The following is an 18,221-nucleotide window of genomic DNA, read 5'->3' on the forward strand; positions in this document are numbered from 1 at the left end:
ATTTTTTTATTGAAAAATATAAAATTATATTTCCTTTAAATTTTTTACATTCTCCTATATGGTTTTTACATTAATTTTTTTTCTTTTAATTTTTTCAGCAATCTCCTTGAAAAGAAAACCAGAGAAACAAGAAAAGAAAAAAATAAAAAATAAAGTCTACGACGTTGTTCCCTTGCGGTCTGAATGCCCTGTGTAACGCTTTGACAACATGGATGCAGAGAAGGCGCGGCCTATTAGAAATACTATAGAACCCATTCTTCTCTGTCTCTCTCTCTCAAATTCTCACTCTCACAATTTCAACGCCACACCAAAAATTCCACTGCACTTCCACCATCCTCATTTGTACTTTTCTTCTCATTCTCTTTCCACTCCCCTGCATTCTACACAAATTCCGTTACTACTTTTCTCTCTTTTTTTTCAGATTTCCCACTTTTCTTATTCTCAGAAAACCGTTAAATTTACACTCTTTTTCACCGTCCGAGGCCTTACGCGCTTCTGGGCAACCGCATACGGCTAAGCCTTGAAGGTGGTGCTTCTTTTTTTTTTGGTTTTTCTTTCCCTTTTAAAAGAAACGGTTTTGTTGCTTATTGCTACTACTATTTGTCTTGGGCTATTTACGCCCTTTGATTCGGTTTTGACAAATCTATTGGTTTTCAGTATTTGGGTTGGTCCCTGATCTTCTTGGTTGGTTGGTTGGTTATTAGTTTGTGATTCTGCAAGTGTAAAAAACACAAGGGTTTTTGTCTGTTTTTTGAATTTGAATGGTTGCTCAGTTGATAAGTTTTCTTGGGCTGACGAGGCTTCTTATGCTTGCCTGTTGTTGTGTGTTGGATCTTGATGTTGAAATTTTGAAGCTTTTTTTTGGGGTCCTAGGTTGTGTTCTGAATTTCTTGGTGGTTATTTTTGAAAGTGGTTTTGTGGTTTTTTTCCCTCGTGCTTTCTTGCCCTGACCCACTCTGACAGATAATTTATGTGCATGTCGTTTGCTATGTTGTTCTTGGGGTGAAACATTGCCGTGACTGCGAGCAATCTTTAGCCTTTTTTTGTTTGCTTTCTATCCTTACAAGGATTTTCTTTCTTCTGTAGTTCTCTGGATCTTTCATTTCTGAATACTTTCTCTCTCACCAGCTTTGTTAGTTTTGAATTTATTGGTGAATTGGCGGGATTGTGTTTTGTTGCTTTAGTTTTGTGGTATTTAGTATCTAAACTTTTTGAATCCTTTCTTTGCCCTTTTTCATTGTGGTCTTTATGTTTTTGTTTTTAACCTTTCTAACTTTTACATACAAAAAGCAGCAAAAATTCTTGTTTACCCCCTTTCTACAGATATTTCTCTTTGTTTGATTTTTGTTGTGTGCTGGTTTTTTAGTTTGAACTTCTTCAGGATTGTTTTGATGTTTTCCTTCCAGAGAAAAAAAAAAACTTACATGGTCTGGTTTTCACTGCAGCATATCACCGAAATCCTTCCGGGAGTGGGGCTTGATATGATCATTTGTATTGGGGAGTAAGACCTTGTTACTTTTGCAAATGCTAAATTTTAATAGGACCAGAAGTCAGCCCAGGTCTACAAGATCTATGTCTTTGGGAGGTAAGATTGTATAATTGAGAAGATATGGTTGTATGACGAATTCTCAGTTTATATTGGATGAAGCTTAGGTTCATAAAACATTAATCAATTTCAAAATATGAATTGAAAAGCATTGCCTTTTCTATCCTTAAGTATATGATAGGTTGCACACTAGTATTTTGCATAAGGTGTTTGTAAATTCATTATTTGCCAAAGTTCTGTAATCTATTTCATGTTGGTTGGTTGTTTACTTATAATTCATCATTATTTCTCATTATGATTAGATTGATGTTTTAAGATTTTTTTCTTCTGACTTTTAGGCATGGATTATGTGGATCCAAAAAGGAAGGGCAATTTTGTTGGAAAAGTTTTTCTTGCTGCAGCATTAACGGCATTATGCATTATCATGATCAAGAGATCTCCATCTTTGAATCCCCCAAGTCCGGTAATCCTATATTCCCTGACCCCATTAAATACTCAAATGATTATCATAGTCAATCATGTATATATGTATATGTTATACTTTCTACTATATGTGGTGTTCGTGTTTTATTTAATATATATCTTCATAAATATTGGAATGACTGAATGAGACTTGAAGGATGTTGCTATAAATCTGATAGACATGTAAGTTTAATTTCTTATTTATGAATTGTTCTTTTTAACTGGTTGGTGTGAGAGAAATGAGTTGTCAAATTTTATTTGATTGTTTAGAATGATAGAAGAGACATATATTGTGCCATTTATAGGTTTACTGCATATTGATGCCTTTTGTGTTCACGGAATTTGATTGAAACTCAATGTGATAACTGTATGGATTGTTTTGGGGGCCAATACTGGGGTGCAAGAGATGGGACTTCTAGAGTCATACTGTCATAGTAATCTGTACTTCCAGTTGAGTTTGATAAAACTTGCTAAATATATATAAGTTTCTATTTTTCTACTTGCATATGGTTAATATGTAAATGTTGATAAAGCTTTATGGATGATTCTAATTTCCAATAATTGTTGTCTGATATATTTGTTTGTTGTCTTTTTATGGTTTTTGACATATATAAAACTTCTGTATAGTTTATTTGGCCGCTTATTATTCTACTACTGAAAGATAGCTTGAAATGGTAGATGAATCGTTGATAGAGATTATGAGCTATTTTTACTGTTTATCAAATTAAAGAATAATGAATCTTGCGTGTGCTTGGTTTGGTGTTTGCACTTTGCAAGTGATGTCAGATGGATATAAGAAAGAAAGAAATTAGAATAAAAAAATGAGGATTTATAAGGGAAATTTTGTTGAACAAATGTTATTTTCTGTAATTTTCTACCTTTTCTTGTTATTGTTTGTATATGTAAATTGACTGTTATTTTTACCCTTTTGTTCTATTTGTTGATTATTTTTTTTGGGTGCTTTTTTCAGTTTTCCATCCGTGAACCAGGTGTCACTCATGTTTTAGTGACAGGAGGTGCAGGCTATATTGGTTCACATGCTACCCTACGACTTCTGAGGGAAAATTATCGTGTCACCATAGTGGTATGCCTCTTCATAATATTGAAAACTGCTCTGATAAATTTGAATGCACTTACTTTCTGTCTGCTAAACCTTTTTTCTTCTTTGCAGGATAACCTGTCACGAGGAAATTTGGGTGCTGTTAGGGTTCTTCAAGAGTTATTTCCAGAACCTGGAAGGCTTCAATTTATATATGCTGACTTGGGAGATAAAGAATCTGTATCCTTATAAACTTTCCTTATTACAAGAAATAATTTGGTAATGAATTTAAACTTTTTGTTGAAGCATGATGTTAGAGAATGCCCAAGAAAAGTTGTCTACTTGACTGGTTATTAGGTAAATAAAATATTTTTGGAGAATAAATTTGATGCTGTGATGCACTTTGCTGCTGTTGCATATGTGGGAGAGAGCACACTGGACCCTCTTAAGTAAGTACTCATACCTTTTATTCAGGGACATTAATTCCAGTGCTACAAGTGAGAACTGGGAAGCAGCTTTTGTGTGTGGTTTCTAATTTCTTCCACCCATGTACATTGAACAAGAAATTGGCTTCTTAGATACAAATTGATATTTTCCATTTTATACCCACTCTGTTGCTAGGTTTTTTAGATAAAGTCATGTGCTGGGACTTGTAGATTATATTTTGCTTTTTTCTGATATCATATTGGGTAATAGTATTATTTTCTATTGAATTTGTGAAAGTTATGAGATAATGGATAAGAACTACAAAGTAGTTGATATAGTGTGTGAATTGTGAAATGACTACCAGAATAATGACAAAAATTGGACCACTTCTAGGAAAAACCTCCTTGAAAATTATCTCATGAAGAGTATCAGAATTCAGAAGTTGCTTTGAAAATCATAGATTCATAATACTGTTTCAACTTTCAACCAATTTCAGGTGTTTAAGAGTGTGCGCATGATAGCAACTTTAAGAAAATATATTATGTTATTGATATTTGTCATAATTAAATGTGATTTTGTTGAGAGTCAGATCTAATTGTTGGTATAGAATAGTAAGTGATGTTTAGATTACTGTTGTCAGTGTATAGTTGTGTATCTGATAGTGGCCCCATTATCAAGCAGGTCTATGTCAGAGGAAATAAAATTGGGTCAGGGGAGGGATGGGACAGTTAGTAACTAACTGACTGACTGAATAGGCTGTGAATAGTAGTTACAGGGTGTTGTATAAATAAGCAATTGTAAAATGTAAACAATGGAAGGGGTGGGAAAGCAATGGGAATGTGGAGAGGTGCTGAGGTACTCTCGAATTAACCTCAGAAAGTGTATTTGACTGTTTGGTATAGTGACTAGATGAAGGTAAATTAATAGAAGTCTTTTGGTTTCTTGAGTATTCATCACTTTTCTTTCTCTTTTGCCAGTTGGTTCTATCGGTATCTTCCTGTAATAACTCTCTTAGTTGAGGTTGATGCCTACTGACTAGATGTATTCAATTAGCTTTGTAGTTGTTTACAATATTAATAGTTCTCTTGGCCATGGAAGTTAGTTTACATAAGGTATTGATAGATGGGGAAAGGTGTATGTTAGTTGTTAGTTAGTTAGGATAGCTAGGATAACTAACTGTTAGTTAGTTAAGAAATTATAAATAGTCTATTAAAGGGGTATTAGAGGGAATGAGGGATTAGGAAGTGGAGGGTGGTGAGACCTCGAAACTCATCTGTATTCTGTCTTGAGTGTTGGAGGCACCATAATAATAATAATACACATTCTCTTCCTTTGTTTTTGGTCTAGTTCTATCAACTGGTATCAGAGCTCCAATCTTGGAGCGTAGAATCGTTAATGGTGACAAAGTCGAATGCGAGAATGGAGATGCACATAAAAGCCATGGAGAAAGTGATAGAAGAGAATCGCAAAGCAGTGGAATCATGGTTGAGTTCGATTGAAGGGATGATACAAAGGTTGGCGGCAGCATGGGAGAAAAAAATCTCCTACTACGAACGTTCACACAGTTGACGCAAGCGGAGGAGATGAGGGCACTGCGGCGCATGACAGCAATCGGTGAAGGAATTTGGAAATGCCCATATTCGATGGTGAGGATCTTATGAGATGGTTGACAAAGATCGAAAGATATTTCCGATTACTCGCTGTAAGGGAAGAGAACAAGCTGGAGGCTATAATGGTAGCGATGGATGGGGAAGCTCTGGGTTGGTTCCAATGGTGGGAATCTTGGAATCCAATTCATTCTTGGGATGGATTCAAGATTGCTGTCACCCAAAGGTTTCAAGCTTCTAGCCTGGGAAATCCTGTTCAAGCGTTGCTGGCACTGGAACAGCAAGACAATGCAAGGATTCATAGGCCAATTTGAGAAGTGTGTTGGAATGGTGAAGGGGTTGGAGGAGCCATTTCTGGTGGAAGTGTTCCTCAAGGGGTTAAAGGAAGAGATTAACACTTAGGTAAGGCTTCATGAACCAAAGAACTTAGTGGAAGGTATGGTTAAGGCTCGAAGAGTGGAGGATAAGAACAAAGTTTTAGGGAAGTTACCCATGAGTAATGGTAAAGGGAGTAATTTTCAGAAAAACGTTCATTTGGGACAGAATTGGGTATGGGACTGGCAGCTAGCAAACAATAAGATAGCTGATCCTACTAATGTTGATAAGGATCCATTGGATGGCAAGGTAGAAGAACCTTCCATAATTTGTCACCCATGGAAGTAAATGAGAAGATGAGGAAAGGAGAATGTTTCACTTGTGAAGAAAAAGTATAATCCTGCTCATGTGTGTGTGAATAAACAATTCTGATTGATGGCAAGGTAGAAGAACCTTCCATAATTTGTCACCTGCGGAAGTAAATGAGAAGATGAGGAAAGGAGAATGTTTTGTTAGTGCCTGTGTCAATTGCACTATCACCCAGAACACCAAGCTTGACCTTGAAGATAGAAGAAAAGAGATGCTGAACGAGAGAGAGTTATTTTATTCAAAAGGAGAAAATTACGCACACTTTTGCGCACACACACTTATGTGGCCCTTTATATCTCACAGTTCTACATTACAGGTTAACAGAAAATAACAGAATGTTAACCAATTAACTCTTAACTACCACTAAACAAGTTCTGAATTGATTCCAAGCTTCAACACTCTCCCTCAATTCAGATCCTTCAAGCTATTGACCAGCTTACCACAAATTTGCTTGAACCTTGAAACTGGAACTGACTTAGTCATTAGGTCTGCTAGTTGCTCTTCCGCTTTACAGTACTCCACAACTACATTGTCCTTCGAAACTTGCTCTCTGATATAATGGAACCTCAGTTCAATATGCTTGCTTCTGCCATGTAAGGTTGAATGCTTGGCCAGATTAATGGCAGACTTGTTGTCAATCATCAAGCACACAAATTTCCTCTCCCTCAGCTTCAGTTCTTCTAGTAATCATCCAAACTGCCTGACAAGCACCAAGTGATGCTGCCACATACTCAGCTTCACAAGTGGATAAGGCTACCACTTCTTGTTTTCTAGAGCTCCAAGCCACTGGTGCACCATAGTACATAAACAAATGTCCACCAGTGCTCTTCTTCTACTCTGGATCTCTCTTCCAATCTGAGTCAGTGTAACCAAGCAAATCTGATTTTTCTGATCCTCCTTCGAAAGGAAATAACGCCCCACTATCAATTGTTCCCTTCACAAACCTCAACACTCTTTTGGCAGCTTGCATGTGTGACATTTTTGGTTCCCTCATAAACCTACTGATTAGGCTCACTGCAAAACAAATATCAGGTTTGCTATTGGACAAGTATCTCAAGGATCCAATTAGCTTCCTGAATTCTGTTGCATCAACCAGCTCTTCTTCTGGGTCCTTTTCCAGCTTGAGTCCAGCTTCAGCTGGTGTTGAAACAGAATTACAATTCATCATGCCAAACCTTTTGAGGATCTCTTGTGCATACCTGCTTTGGTGCATAAACACTCCCTTCTGAACTTGATTAAACTCTAATCCAAGGAAGTGTGATAACTTCCCTAGATCTGTCATTTCAAACTCAGCCATCATGAACTGTTTGAACCTTTGAATTTCCTCTTCACTGCTGCCTGTCACAAGCAAGCTGTACCTGGTTGCTGTATACTGTCAATTCCAGTAACCACTCTATTATTGCTCATCATTCTCAGCCTTTTAAATTCAAGTGACCATACCTCCTGTGCCAAAGCCAGCTTTTGGATTCTTCAGTAGCTGAAAGACACTCCTGATCCTGTTGGCTCTGGATTTCAATCTTGAAGGTCCTGATGATCATCCTTGATGATCATCCTGCCCCTCTGATCATAGATCTTCATGTGCTGGTCCTCAAGCATTGTTTTGTATCCCTTCTCAAGCATCTATTCCAAACTTAACAGATTGTTGTGCATATTAGGTACATATAGAACTTCACTTATGACAAACCTCTTTCCATCCTTTCTGTGAATCAGTACCCTTCCAAGCCCCTCTGCTTTGACAGTGCTATTGTTTGCAAACCTCACATTCTTCTTTACAGACTCATCTAGATCAACCAGCCAATCCTTCCTCCCAGTCATGTAGTTTGAACACCCTGTATCCAGGTACCATTCACTGTTGGTGGCCTTATCTGAGTCATTTGTCACCATCAAGAGGATTAGATCCTCTTCTGACTCACTTTCTTGAGCCAACTGCGCTTGATCATCTCTTCCCTTCAGTTGCTTCCGAGCCTTGCACTGAGTTGCAAAATGGCCCCACTCCCTGCAATATTGCACTTGCTTTCTTTTGGTGTTACCATTCTTACCATTGTGAGGCAAGCCCGTCTGCCTGGATTGTGACCCACCATCATCACGGTTAGCTTCATCAGCACTTGAGTCATCAGTGCTATCATCTCTTGCTCTTTTCGATTTGTGGCTTTTCTGTTTGATCTTCACTTTACCACTGTCTGGCCCAGGCTTGTATTTTCTCCCACTTTGGGTGAACAAGGCCTGTTCAAATGGCCTATCTGTTTCCCTTTCTTTAATTCTTTGTTCATGTGCCTCAAGAGAACATTGAAGCTCATCCAACTTAATCTTTGTGAAGTCCTTAGATTCTTCTATCGCAGCAACCACATAATCGAATCTTGAACTCAAGGTCCTTAAAACCTTTTCTACAAGATCTTGATCCTTTAGATTTGCACCACAAGCCATCATTTTGTTCGACAGCCCCTGCACCTGATTAAGATATTCTGCTACACCTTCTTTCTCCTTCATCTGCAATAGCTCGAATTGTCTCTTCAATGTTTGCATCTTGACCCTCTTCAATCTTTCTGACCCAACATACACCTTTACAAGGATATCCCAGGCTTGCTTGGCTGATGTAGCCGAAGCAATCTTGGCAAAATTTTGAGGGTACACACACTAGTGGATGAGGAAAAGAGCCTTACAATCAAGCTTCTTGGATTCTCTGAACATTCTTTTTTGTGCTTCGCCTGCATCTTTTTCAAGCTCTGAAGTCCCGCCATAACGATGTCAAGAACATCCTGCATCCCGAAGATGACCTTCATTTGAATGCACCATGCATCATAGTTCTCCCCGTCAACAACCGGTAGGTGCGCCGAAGTCCCATTCCCATTCATCATTGCAATGCCGAGACCTGCATTGGAACCACGCAAGACCCTCCCAGGATTGTTAACAAACAAAGCTCTTGATACCACTGTTAGTGCCTGTGTCAATTGCACTATCACCCAGAACACCAAGCTTGACCTTGAAGATAGAAGAAAAGAGATGCTGAACGAGAGAGAGCTATTTTATTCAAAAGGAGAAAATTACGCACACTTTTGCACACACACACTTATGTGGCCCTTTATATCTCACAGTTCTATCTATTACAGCTTAACAGAAAATAACAGAATGTTAACCAACTAACTCCTAACTACCACTAAATAAGGTCTGAACTGGCTCCAAGCTTCAACATGTTTCACCTGTGAAGAAAAGTATAATCCTACTCATGTGTGTATGAATAAACAGTTCAGATTGATGATTATGGAAGAAGAGGATGAAGGAGACCCTTGCTTATGAAATGCAGGCTGTTTTCCTCAACTTGACCTTGAGGACAAGGCCCATCTTGAAGGGGGGAGGGGGGGGGGGGTATTGATAGATGGGGAAAGGTGTATGTTAACTGTCAGTTAGTTAGGATAACTAGGATGACTAACTGTTAGTTAGTTAAGAAACTATAAATAGTCTATAAGAGGGGTATTAAGTGGAATGAGGGATTAGGAAGTGGAGGGTGGTGAGCCCTCGAAACTCATTCGTATTCTGTATTGGGTGTTGGAGACACCATAATAATAATAATACACTTTCTCTTCCTCTGTTGTTGGTCCATTTCTATCGGGTATTCATTGAACATATTGCCCCTTGGATAGACGGTTGAATTCTTGAATAGACTGACAAGTTTTGTGTGGTTCTCGTGTTGCATCCTGATGTTTCACGTATATTTGCAATTGTTGGAGCTATTGATAGCGGGAACTCACACAATGGAACAAGTTATGGAGAGAAAGAGAGAAGATTTAGGTTTTGCACAAAAGATCCACACACATGCACACTATGCCTCTGTTATTCACACCTTTCTATTTTATAGTTAGATATAACTAACTTTTATGACAGAAAAGTAACTACTAACAATTACAATTAAATTGTTTAAATTGGTTCACAACATTCCCCCTCAATTTAAACACTCTACTACACTTAGTTCTTTCCTCAACAACTTAAATCTATCAACCTTAATTGTCTTAGTCAAAACGTCAATAGTTTGTAAATCTGTTGGACAATGCACCACTTCAATTAGTCCTGAATTCACCTTCTCTCTCAAAAAATGAAACTTTGCCTCGATGTGAGACTGAGTTTTTGGCCAAGTTGATGGCAGACTTGTTGTCTATTAGGAGTTTCAAAGGTTTCTTCACTTCAACTTTGATTTCTTTTAGTAGTGAGTTGAGTCAAATAGCTTGGCATGCAACAAATGCTCCAACTATATATTCTGCTTCACAAGAGGATAATGCTACCACTGGCTGTTTTTTGGAGCACCAAGAGATTGGTGCACCAGAAAACTTAAAGATATAACCAATAGTATTCCTTCTATCAATTCTGTCTCCACACCAGTCAGAGTCTGAATGGCCAATCAGCTCTCCCTCTTCCTGTTTTGCTTCATTAGGGAACAATACTCCAAAGTTTTGAGTTTCCTTCAAGTACCTTAGTACTCTCTTAACAGCTATCATATGAACTTGCTTAGGTTCATGCATAAAGCTACTGATCAAACCAACTGCATAGCATATCAGGCCTGCTATTGCAAAGATATCAAAAGGAGCCAACCAGTTGTATGAACAGTGTTGAATCCACTGCTTCACCTTCATAATTGCTCTCCCATTTGGGGTTGGTCTCTGCAGGTGTAGCAGCTGAATTGCACTTTGCCATATTAAACCATTTCAATACATCAATAATGTACTTCCTCTGCTGCATCATGATCCCTTCTTCTGTAGTTATGAATTCTATCCCTAGGAAGTAGGTCAATTTCCCTAGGTCTGTCATCTCAAATTCAAATTTCATCAACACTTGAAACCTTTCAATCTCAGTTGAGTCACTCCCAGTCACTAGTAGATCATCAACATAGAGACATTTTCTTGACTTCACATAGACTCCATATTCAACAGAGCATTTAACATACTCATGCTCAGTCAAAAATGAGCCAATCCTCTTATTCTAGCATCTGGGTGCTTGCTTTAAGCCGTACAAAATCTTATTCAACTTGTAGACATACTTCTCTTTCCCTTTCTGCTCAAAACCAGGGGGTTGTGTTACAAATACTTCTTCACCAAGTGGGCCATTTAGAAATGCTGACTTCACATCAAGATGGTAAAGGCACCAATTACTTATGCTAGCTAAGGAAATTACCAGCCTTATTGTTTCAATCCTTGCAACTGGGACAAATACCTCTTTGTAGTCCACTCCAGACTTCTGCAGAAAACCTTTAGCCACCAATCTTGCTTTATGCTTTGCTATTGACCCGTTAGAGTTCAACTTCAACTCGAATACCCATTTCACAGCAATGGGTTTCTTATTGGGAGGTAGCTCAGTCTACTCCCATGTTTTGTTCTTCTCAATAGCTTTCAGTTCTTCCAGCATAGCATTCTTCCAAGTCAGCTCCTTTACTGGTTCAGTGAAATTAATTGGCTCAATGTCAGTTAGCAATGCAAAGTGTATCCAGTCACCATCATCAGTAATTGCATTATCTGGGAGCATTTCAAAGTTTTGGAACCTTGAAGGGATTTGCCTCTGCCTTTGTGGTTCCTGAACAGGCGTTGGCCCACTATCTGCACCCTCAAAGTCTGCATCAGTCTCATGAACATAATCTTGCTTACTATTTTTATTCTCATCAGAGACAGGAATTAAGTTGCTAACTCTACTTTTCTGTTGTTCCCAATTCCAGGATTCATTTTCACAGACTAATACATCTCTGCTGACCTCAATTCTTTTCTTTGAAGGGTTGTAAAGTCTGTAAGCACCAATGCCATGATAACCAACTAGAATCATGGACTCACTTTTGTCCTGCAGTTTCTTCCATCTAGCATCTGTTATATGTTTGTAGCACAAGGAACCAAAAATTCTCAAGTGACTCAACTGGTTTTCTTCCTGTCCAATATTCTTCAGGTACCTTTTGTAGAAGTCTCTTGGTAGGGCACCTATTCAGCAAGTAGGTTGTAGCCATTGCTTCACCCCAAAAGGATTTTGGCAAACCCTTCTGTTTAAGCATACTTTTGCACATGTTCAATACTGTTCTATTTCTCCTCTCTGCAAGACCATTGTGTTGAGGAATGTAGGGTGCTGTTACTTCATGTTGAATGCCAAGTTTTGTACAATGAGCTTCAAATTCTCTTGAGGTATACTCTCCTCCACCATCAGTCCTCAAGATCTTGATTTGCTTGCCACTATGCCTCTCAGCCATTGCTTGGAATTTCTCCAGAGTTGCAAAGACCTCACTTTTTTGCTTGATCAAATACAACTACATCCTCCTGCTGAACTCATCCACAAAAGTCACAAAATACAGATTGCCACCCAAGGAAGCACTTCCTTTGGACCACATACATCAGAATGAATCACATGTAACAAGTCAGTAGATCTCATAGGCAAATAAGAATTAAAGCTTAGTCTGGATTGTTTGCCTATCATGCATGATTCACACACCCTTTCGTACAACAATCCTTGGCAGTCCTATCACCATTTCTTTAGACCCTAATTGATTAAGGCTTCTAAAGTTCAAGTGACCAAACCTGAGATGCCATAGCCAGCTCTCCTTGTTCTCCTCAGTTGCAGTTAGACACTTCACCTCAGCAGGTTGAATTGTAGTTTGAAAGGTTCTGTTCTTAGACAGTGGAGACTTGAGCACCAATCTCTGATGTTGATCATAAAACTCAAGATAATCATGCTTCACGATGACTGAGAATCCCTTCTCTATCAGTTGGTCAACACTCATCAAGTTGCATTTCATTCTTGGTACAATCAGTACATTCTCTATCAATGCAGTTTTCCCATCCTTTCTCCTTATCACAATATTTCCCATACCTTCTACTGTTAGAGCTCTGCTATCTGCAAGTTTAATTTGAGTTTTCTTACTTGCATAAAGATCAGTTGACCAGTCTTTATGGCCTGTCATGTGATTTGAACATGTAGTATCTAAGTACCAAGCCTCAGAATGAAGATCTCCACCACTGGTAGTCACCATTAGTAGTACTGGATCAGAGTCAGAATCTCCATCTTGAGCCATGTTGTCTTCTTCTTCACTGTTTCTGACCTGTTTCCCTTTCCTGTGCTAGCACTCATCCGCATATTGACCCCACTTCTCACAATTGTAACATTGAACCTTCCTTTTATCGAATCCCTTCTTTCCATCTTTGCTGTTGGAGAATCTTGCAGTACCTTTTTGAGAGGTTTCTACTCCATCTTCACTCTTGAATTTCTCTTGGTTCGAATTCCAATTGCCCTTCTGGAATTTTTCCTTTCCTTTCTTCCATTTCTTTTTGTCACTGCTACCTTTCTTGGAGGTTTGGGCCCACAGAGCTTGTTCTATAGGTTTCACACTTCCTCTTTCGATCAACCTCAGTTCTTGGGTTTCTGATGAACCTTGCAATTGTTCAATTTTAATGCTTTCATCTTTGGACTCTTAGATATCAACTACAATGAGGTCAAAGCTTGGAATCAGGGTCCTCATGATCTGCTCTACGATCATTTGGTCTGAGATCTTCTCACCATAACTCTTCATCTGATTGGCAAGATTCAATACTCTAGTGAAGTAATATGCAATTCTTACACTGGCTTCCATTTGCAGTAGTTTTTATTGTCTTCTCAGATATTGAAGTCTCACCTTTCTCACCTTATCTCCACCTGTGTAACACTTTGCTAGGATGCCCCATGCCTCTTTTACTGAAGATGATGCTTGAATCTTCTCAAAGATGTTGGGATCTACACACTGATGGATCAAGAACAGTGCTTTCCCTCCCTTCTGATTGCTTCTTTGTGCTCTGCTCTCTGTGATTCAGTGGAACATGCACCTGGTTCTTTAATTTCAGTTTCAACAATTTCAAGCACATCTTAAAATCTGAACAAGATTCTCATCTGCACTACCCATTGATCCCAATTCTTGCCATCTTGAATTGGAAGGTTTCTCGGAACACCATTGTTGCCTATCATTGTTGCTCCTTGCTGTGATCTTTACTTTTCTTTCACAGCTCCACGAATTTGCACTTGAACCTAGGCTCAGGAACTCACACAATGGAACAAGTTATGGAGGGGAAGAGAGAAGATTTAGGCTTCTGCACAAAAGATGCACACTATGTCTCTGATATTCACACCTTTCTATTTTATAATAACTACTAAAGTTAGTTCGATATAACTAACTTTTATAACAGAAAAGTAACTACTAGTAATTACAATTAAATTGTTTAAATTGGTTCACAACAGCAATAGTATGACTATGCAAAACTATCTGAATTCTCCAATAAAATTAAATCATCTCAAGGCCTTTTACTGTATTAATTGTCCTTGCAAGAAAATTATGCATACCAATGCATGTAAATATAGAAAACCAGTCTTCTTGCTTTTAACTTCATAAACTTACTTGGCCCCTAATAAAATTCCCGAATACCTGGGGTGGGGGGGATGCTTGATTATTTTTTAGATTTATATGAAATGGTTTGGTGTTAAAATCCGTCTATTTCAGTTCTACTTTTTGTTTTTTAACATATTTTTTGTCAGGTATTATCACAATATTACGTCGAATACCTTGTTGGTATTGGAGTCTATGGCTAAATATGGTGTGAAGACATTAATATATTCTAGTACATGTGCAACGTATGGGGAACCTGAAAAGATGCCTATTATAGAAATAACAGAACAGGTGGGAAATCTAAGTGTGGTTAAATTATGGAGTTTGGTTACGAACTCTTTATTTTCCATTGGATCTTGCTATGGCTTCAATATACAGTGGAATGTAGTATTAATATTGATGTTCTTCAATTCCAGAAACCAATTAATCCATACGGAAAAGCCAAGAAGATGGCAGAAGATATCATCTTTGATTTTTCCAAAAATTCTAAGATGGCAGTAATGATTCTGAGGTTTGTATTTTACATTTACATTTCGGATTTCCCCTTATTTTAAAACAGATATCCTTCTGTCTGCCATTTTAATATATACACGCAATTTTCTTTCCCTTCTCTCTTTGATGTGTCACTGTCTTTGTGTTTATCCCTCGATAAAGATTTGAAGGAGACCCTTGATATGCTTCTTCATATGACTAAAAACTTCATTGCCATTTGGCATATACTAAAAGGAAAAGAAAATGTCAGTATTTTTGGATTTTTTAGCATAAAAAAACTTGAGAGGATTTAACGTTTTTGGACTGTTAGTATATTGTTTGAGGTCTGACAACGGATGAAAGATGGTGTAGCCAATAAATGGAACTTGATTTATAATTATAACTATTCAAAATTAGCTATTATTGTAATTATTATTTTCTCTGGAAAACATGTAGATACTTCAATGTGATTGGATCAGACCCAGAGGGCAGACTAGGTGAGGCTCCAAGACCTGAACTTCGAGAACATGGTCGAATTTCTGGTGCCTGCTTTGATGCAGCTCGTGGTATTACAACTGGCTTAAAGGTATGTTAAGTTTATCATTTTTACTCGGGGGCAGAAGTGGAATTCTTTACATAAGTCAGAGATTCCACAAAATCCATCCTGTTAGGAAACTAGACAAGGAAATAGCATTTGATGCACTGCCAAGAGAACATAGGGAGGAAGCCTGATCATATTTTCCAAAGTTATCAAACTTGTGATAATCTTGCTATTCCCATGCACACTGAAAATCCTGAGAGTTTTGTTTGAATACCACATGACTTATTTATAATTTTATATTATTTCTATGCCTTGGCTGAATACCACAAGATTTTTTTTTTATCATAAAAATGTCTTTTAAAATCCCAATCTAATACACGTTGTTTACTTTTGTAGAACTGTACTATAATTTATTTCACTTGAAAGCTAGCCAAGTGATTTTGTTGTTTTGAAAACTAATGTGCCTCATTGTATAACTATAATGAGCATGTGCTGATTGTATTTGTTTCCACCATGCAGGTTAGAGGAACTGACTACAAGACACCCGATGGAACATGCATACGAGACTACATTGATGTAACTGATTTGGTTGATGCTCATGTGAAGGCTCTTGAAAAGGCACAACCTGGTAAAGTAGGGATCTACAATGTTGGCACTGGAAAGGGTAGGTGTTATTACAACACTTCGAATATGCTTTAATAATGCAAATCCACATATTTTCTCATGGGGGGTTTCATTATTTAATATTTATCAGGTAGATCAGTGAAGGAGTTTGTGAATGCTTGTAAAAAGGCCACAGGGGTGGACATCAAAGTAGACTACCTTCCACGTCGACCCGGTGATTATGCCGAGGTGTATAGTGACCCTTCTAAGATCAACCGGGAACTGAATTGGACTGCACAATACACTGACCTTGAGAAGAGTTTGCAGGTTGCATGGAAATGGCAAAAATCTCATCGTAATGGTTATGGCATTTTATCTGCAATCTGAGTTTCTAGCCATTCAGCAAAGCAGTTGGCCTTCAACTGCTCTCTTACATGGGGCTCAGGATTTTTTTCCTTTTTCTTTTTGGTCCTTAGGGAGTTTGGTAGTTGATTCGTTATACTTACATGTGTATTCAACATACAATGAGTCAATAATAATAAAATGCCAAGCCTGTGGTTGGTATAGCTTTTCTTCTACCTTTTGGTTCTTCTTGCCAATGCAGCATTCTCCTCACTAGAGCAAATAAAATGCAATCATGTATACAAGGAGGGTAATTGATTGCAATAATCAGATTTTCAAAAGTTAATTTGTTGTTATATTTAGTCATTCAAAAAAGTTCATTAATTTCTTTTTTGTAATAAAGGTTAATAATGAACATAGGTAAAATAAACTTCCAATTCAATCTTCTGTAAGATTAGGGAGTCCTTATTGAAACCTTTTAAAAAATGGTTCTTTGAAAATTAAAGCATTGGGCATGTTTGTTTAATTTTTTTATTCTTTAAAAAGCAATTTTTTAATAAAGTAGTTCTTTTATGTATTTGTCTATTTTTTTAATTAAAAATCAGTTTTTTAAAAGTAACTTTTTTAGAAATATTTTTTTTTAAGTTTATAAACAAAATGGTCATATTATCTTGTTTGCTCAATGAACCTGAATTAACCGGAAATCTAATATAGTGTTGGGATACTTTTGATCTTGAAAAAAAAAGATGTTATCATGTTAAATCCTTTAATTTTTTTCCCCATTATTTTGTTACATGGACTAATATACAAACTGAAAGCTAAAAAAAAAAAAACTGAAAGCTACCCTAGTCTGATTTTGCAACCTACAGGATGCACGTGAAGGCTGCAACCCAAAACCAAAATTATTTTTGGGAATTTCTTTACACACCCAGCATTTATCTTGTACACCCAGCACTTTTTCGGTTTTTCCAAAATTACTCTTGCTAATAAACGGATTCTTAATCCGTAAGAGTAAACTTACGGATTTGTAATCTATAAGCTTATAGATTCGTAATCCATAAGAGGCTTACTTGTAATGTGTTTTTATTTAAATTTTATGTTTTTGGTCTTATTACAATTAATTTTGATCTAATAATGTATTTTTTTTACATTAATAAATTTTAAATAAAAATCATAGGTTTCATAAAAATTTATATATGTAAAAAAATTAATTATTAGATCAAAATTAATTGTCACAAAATTGATTATGTAAATTTACATTGCATTAAATATACATTTGAAATTTTAATGTTATATATAATGATATTAATTATTTTATAACATAATTGACCTATTAGTTTAGTTGATTTGAGTGGTGTTAATAATATGAAAGTCATAAGTTTGAATGTTGCATGGGCCATGAATTTTAAATTAATTTGTAAAATATTTTTTTATTTTTTTTTTAAAAATCGTATATGAACATACGGATTGCCAAATCTGTATATGACTTAAAAGTAAGCTTCTTACGGATTATGAATCCATAAGCTTACTCTTATTGATTATGAATCTATGAGTCTCTTACGAATTACGAATCCATTTATTAACAGGGGTAATTTTGAAAAAAATGAAAAAGTGTTGGGTGTATAAGAAAAATGCTGGTGCACTAAGAAATTCCCATTATTTTATATAGCTCTTTGTCTCGTTTTGTTGGAACAACTTCAGCCCAGGAATTCATTTTACCGACATTATTTGCATGTTTGATTTTATTTCTTTTGTTCTGATTTTTTTTTTTTTTTTGTCACAAAAGAAAGGAACCTCGTTGGCTTTACATCAATTTGGTTGAGCAAGAGATTCGGTCAAAATTTTGACGTGTCCAATATCATCGTGGAATTGTCAGTCATTTCTATACTTTTTAAAAGCGTTCTGATTGGTATTTGTCTTATATACAATAAAATACTTTACTAAATACTAAGCAAATAAATATATCCAAAACTTGAAAAATACCTAGAAACATAATTTTGAAGAAAAGTTCATTTTCAAAATAATACCGAAGATAGACAAATAAACTTTGGATTAATTAAGTAATAAAATTGAAATGAACGTTATCAAGTACTAATAATGTAACACACGAATCCACCGTGTCATTCAGCAAA

At 36.8% G+C, this 18,221-nt stretch overlaps 1 protein-coding gene across 3 annotated transcripts; it reads left to right on the forward strand.

The window, feature by feature from the left end:
• Window positions 1–211: 211 nt before the first annotated feature.
• Window positions 212–16,325, forward strand: LOC114388195 (UDP-arabinose 4-epimerase 1-like). Of its 3 annotated transcripts, XM_028348547.1 has the most exons (12): window positions 212–394; window positions 483–526; window positions 1,446–1,585; window positions 1,885–2,009; window positions 2,979–3,092; window positions 3,180–3,287; window positions 3,405–3,496; window positions 14,282–14,423; window positions 14,549–14,643; window positions 15,060–15,189; window positions 15,664–15,808; window positions 15,899–16,313. In XM_028348547.1, the coding sequence occupies exons 3-12, from the start codon at window positions 1,525–1,527 to the stop codon at window positions 16,132–16,134; spliced, it is 1,248 nt and encodes a 415-aa protein (XP_028204348.1). In that variant the 5' UTR covers window positions 212–394; window positions 483–526; window positions 1,446–1,524; the 3' UTR covers window positions 16,135–16,313. The 3 variants fall into 3 exon arrangements, with proteins under 3 accessions (XP_028204348.1, XP_028204345.1, XP_028204346.1); XM_028348544.1 differs by having other exon boundaries at window positions 213–526; window positions 15,899–16,325; XM_028348545.1 differs by lacking the exon at window positions 483–526 and having other exon boundaries at window positions 213–394.
• Window positions 16,326–18,221: the final 1,896 nt, after the last annotated feature.

Source organism: Glycine soja, chromosome 15 (genome assembly GCF_004193775.1).
Source record: "Glycine soja cultivar W05 chromosome 15, ASM419377v2, whole genome shotgun sequence".
Classification (NCBI taxonomy): domain Eukaryota; kingdom Viridiplantae; phylum Streptophyta; class Magnoliopsida; order Fabales; family Fabaceae; genus Glycine; species Glycine soja.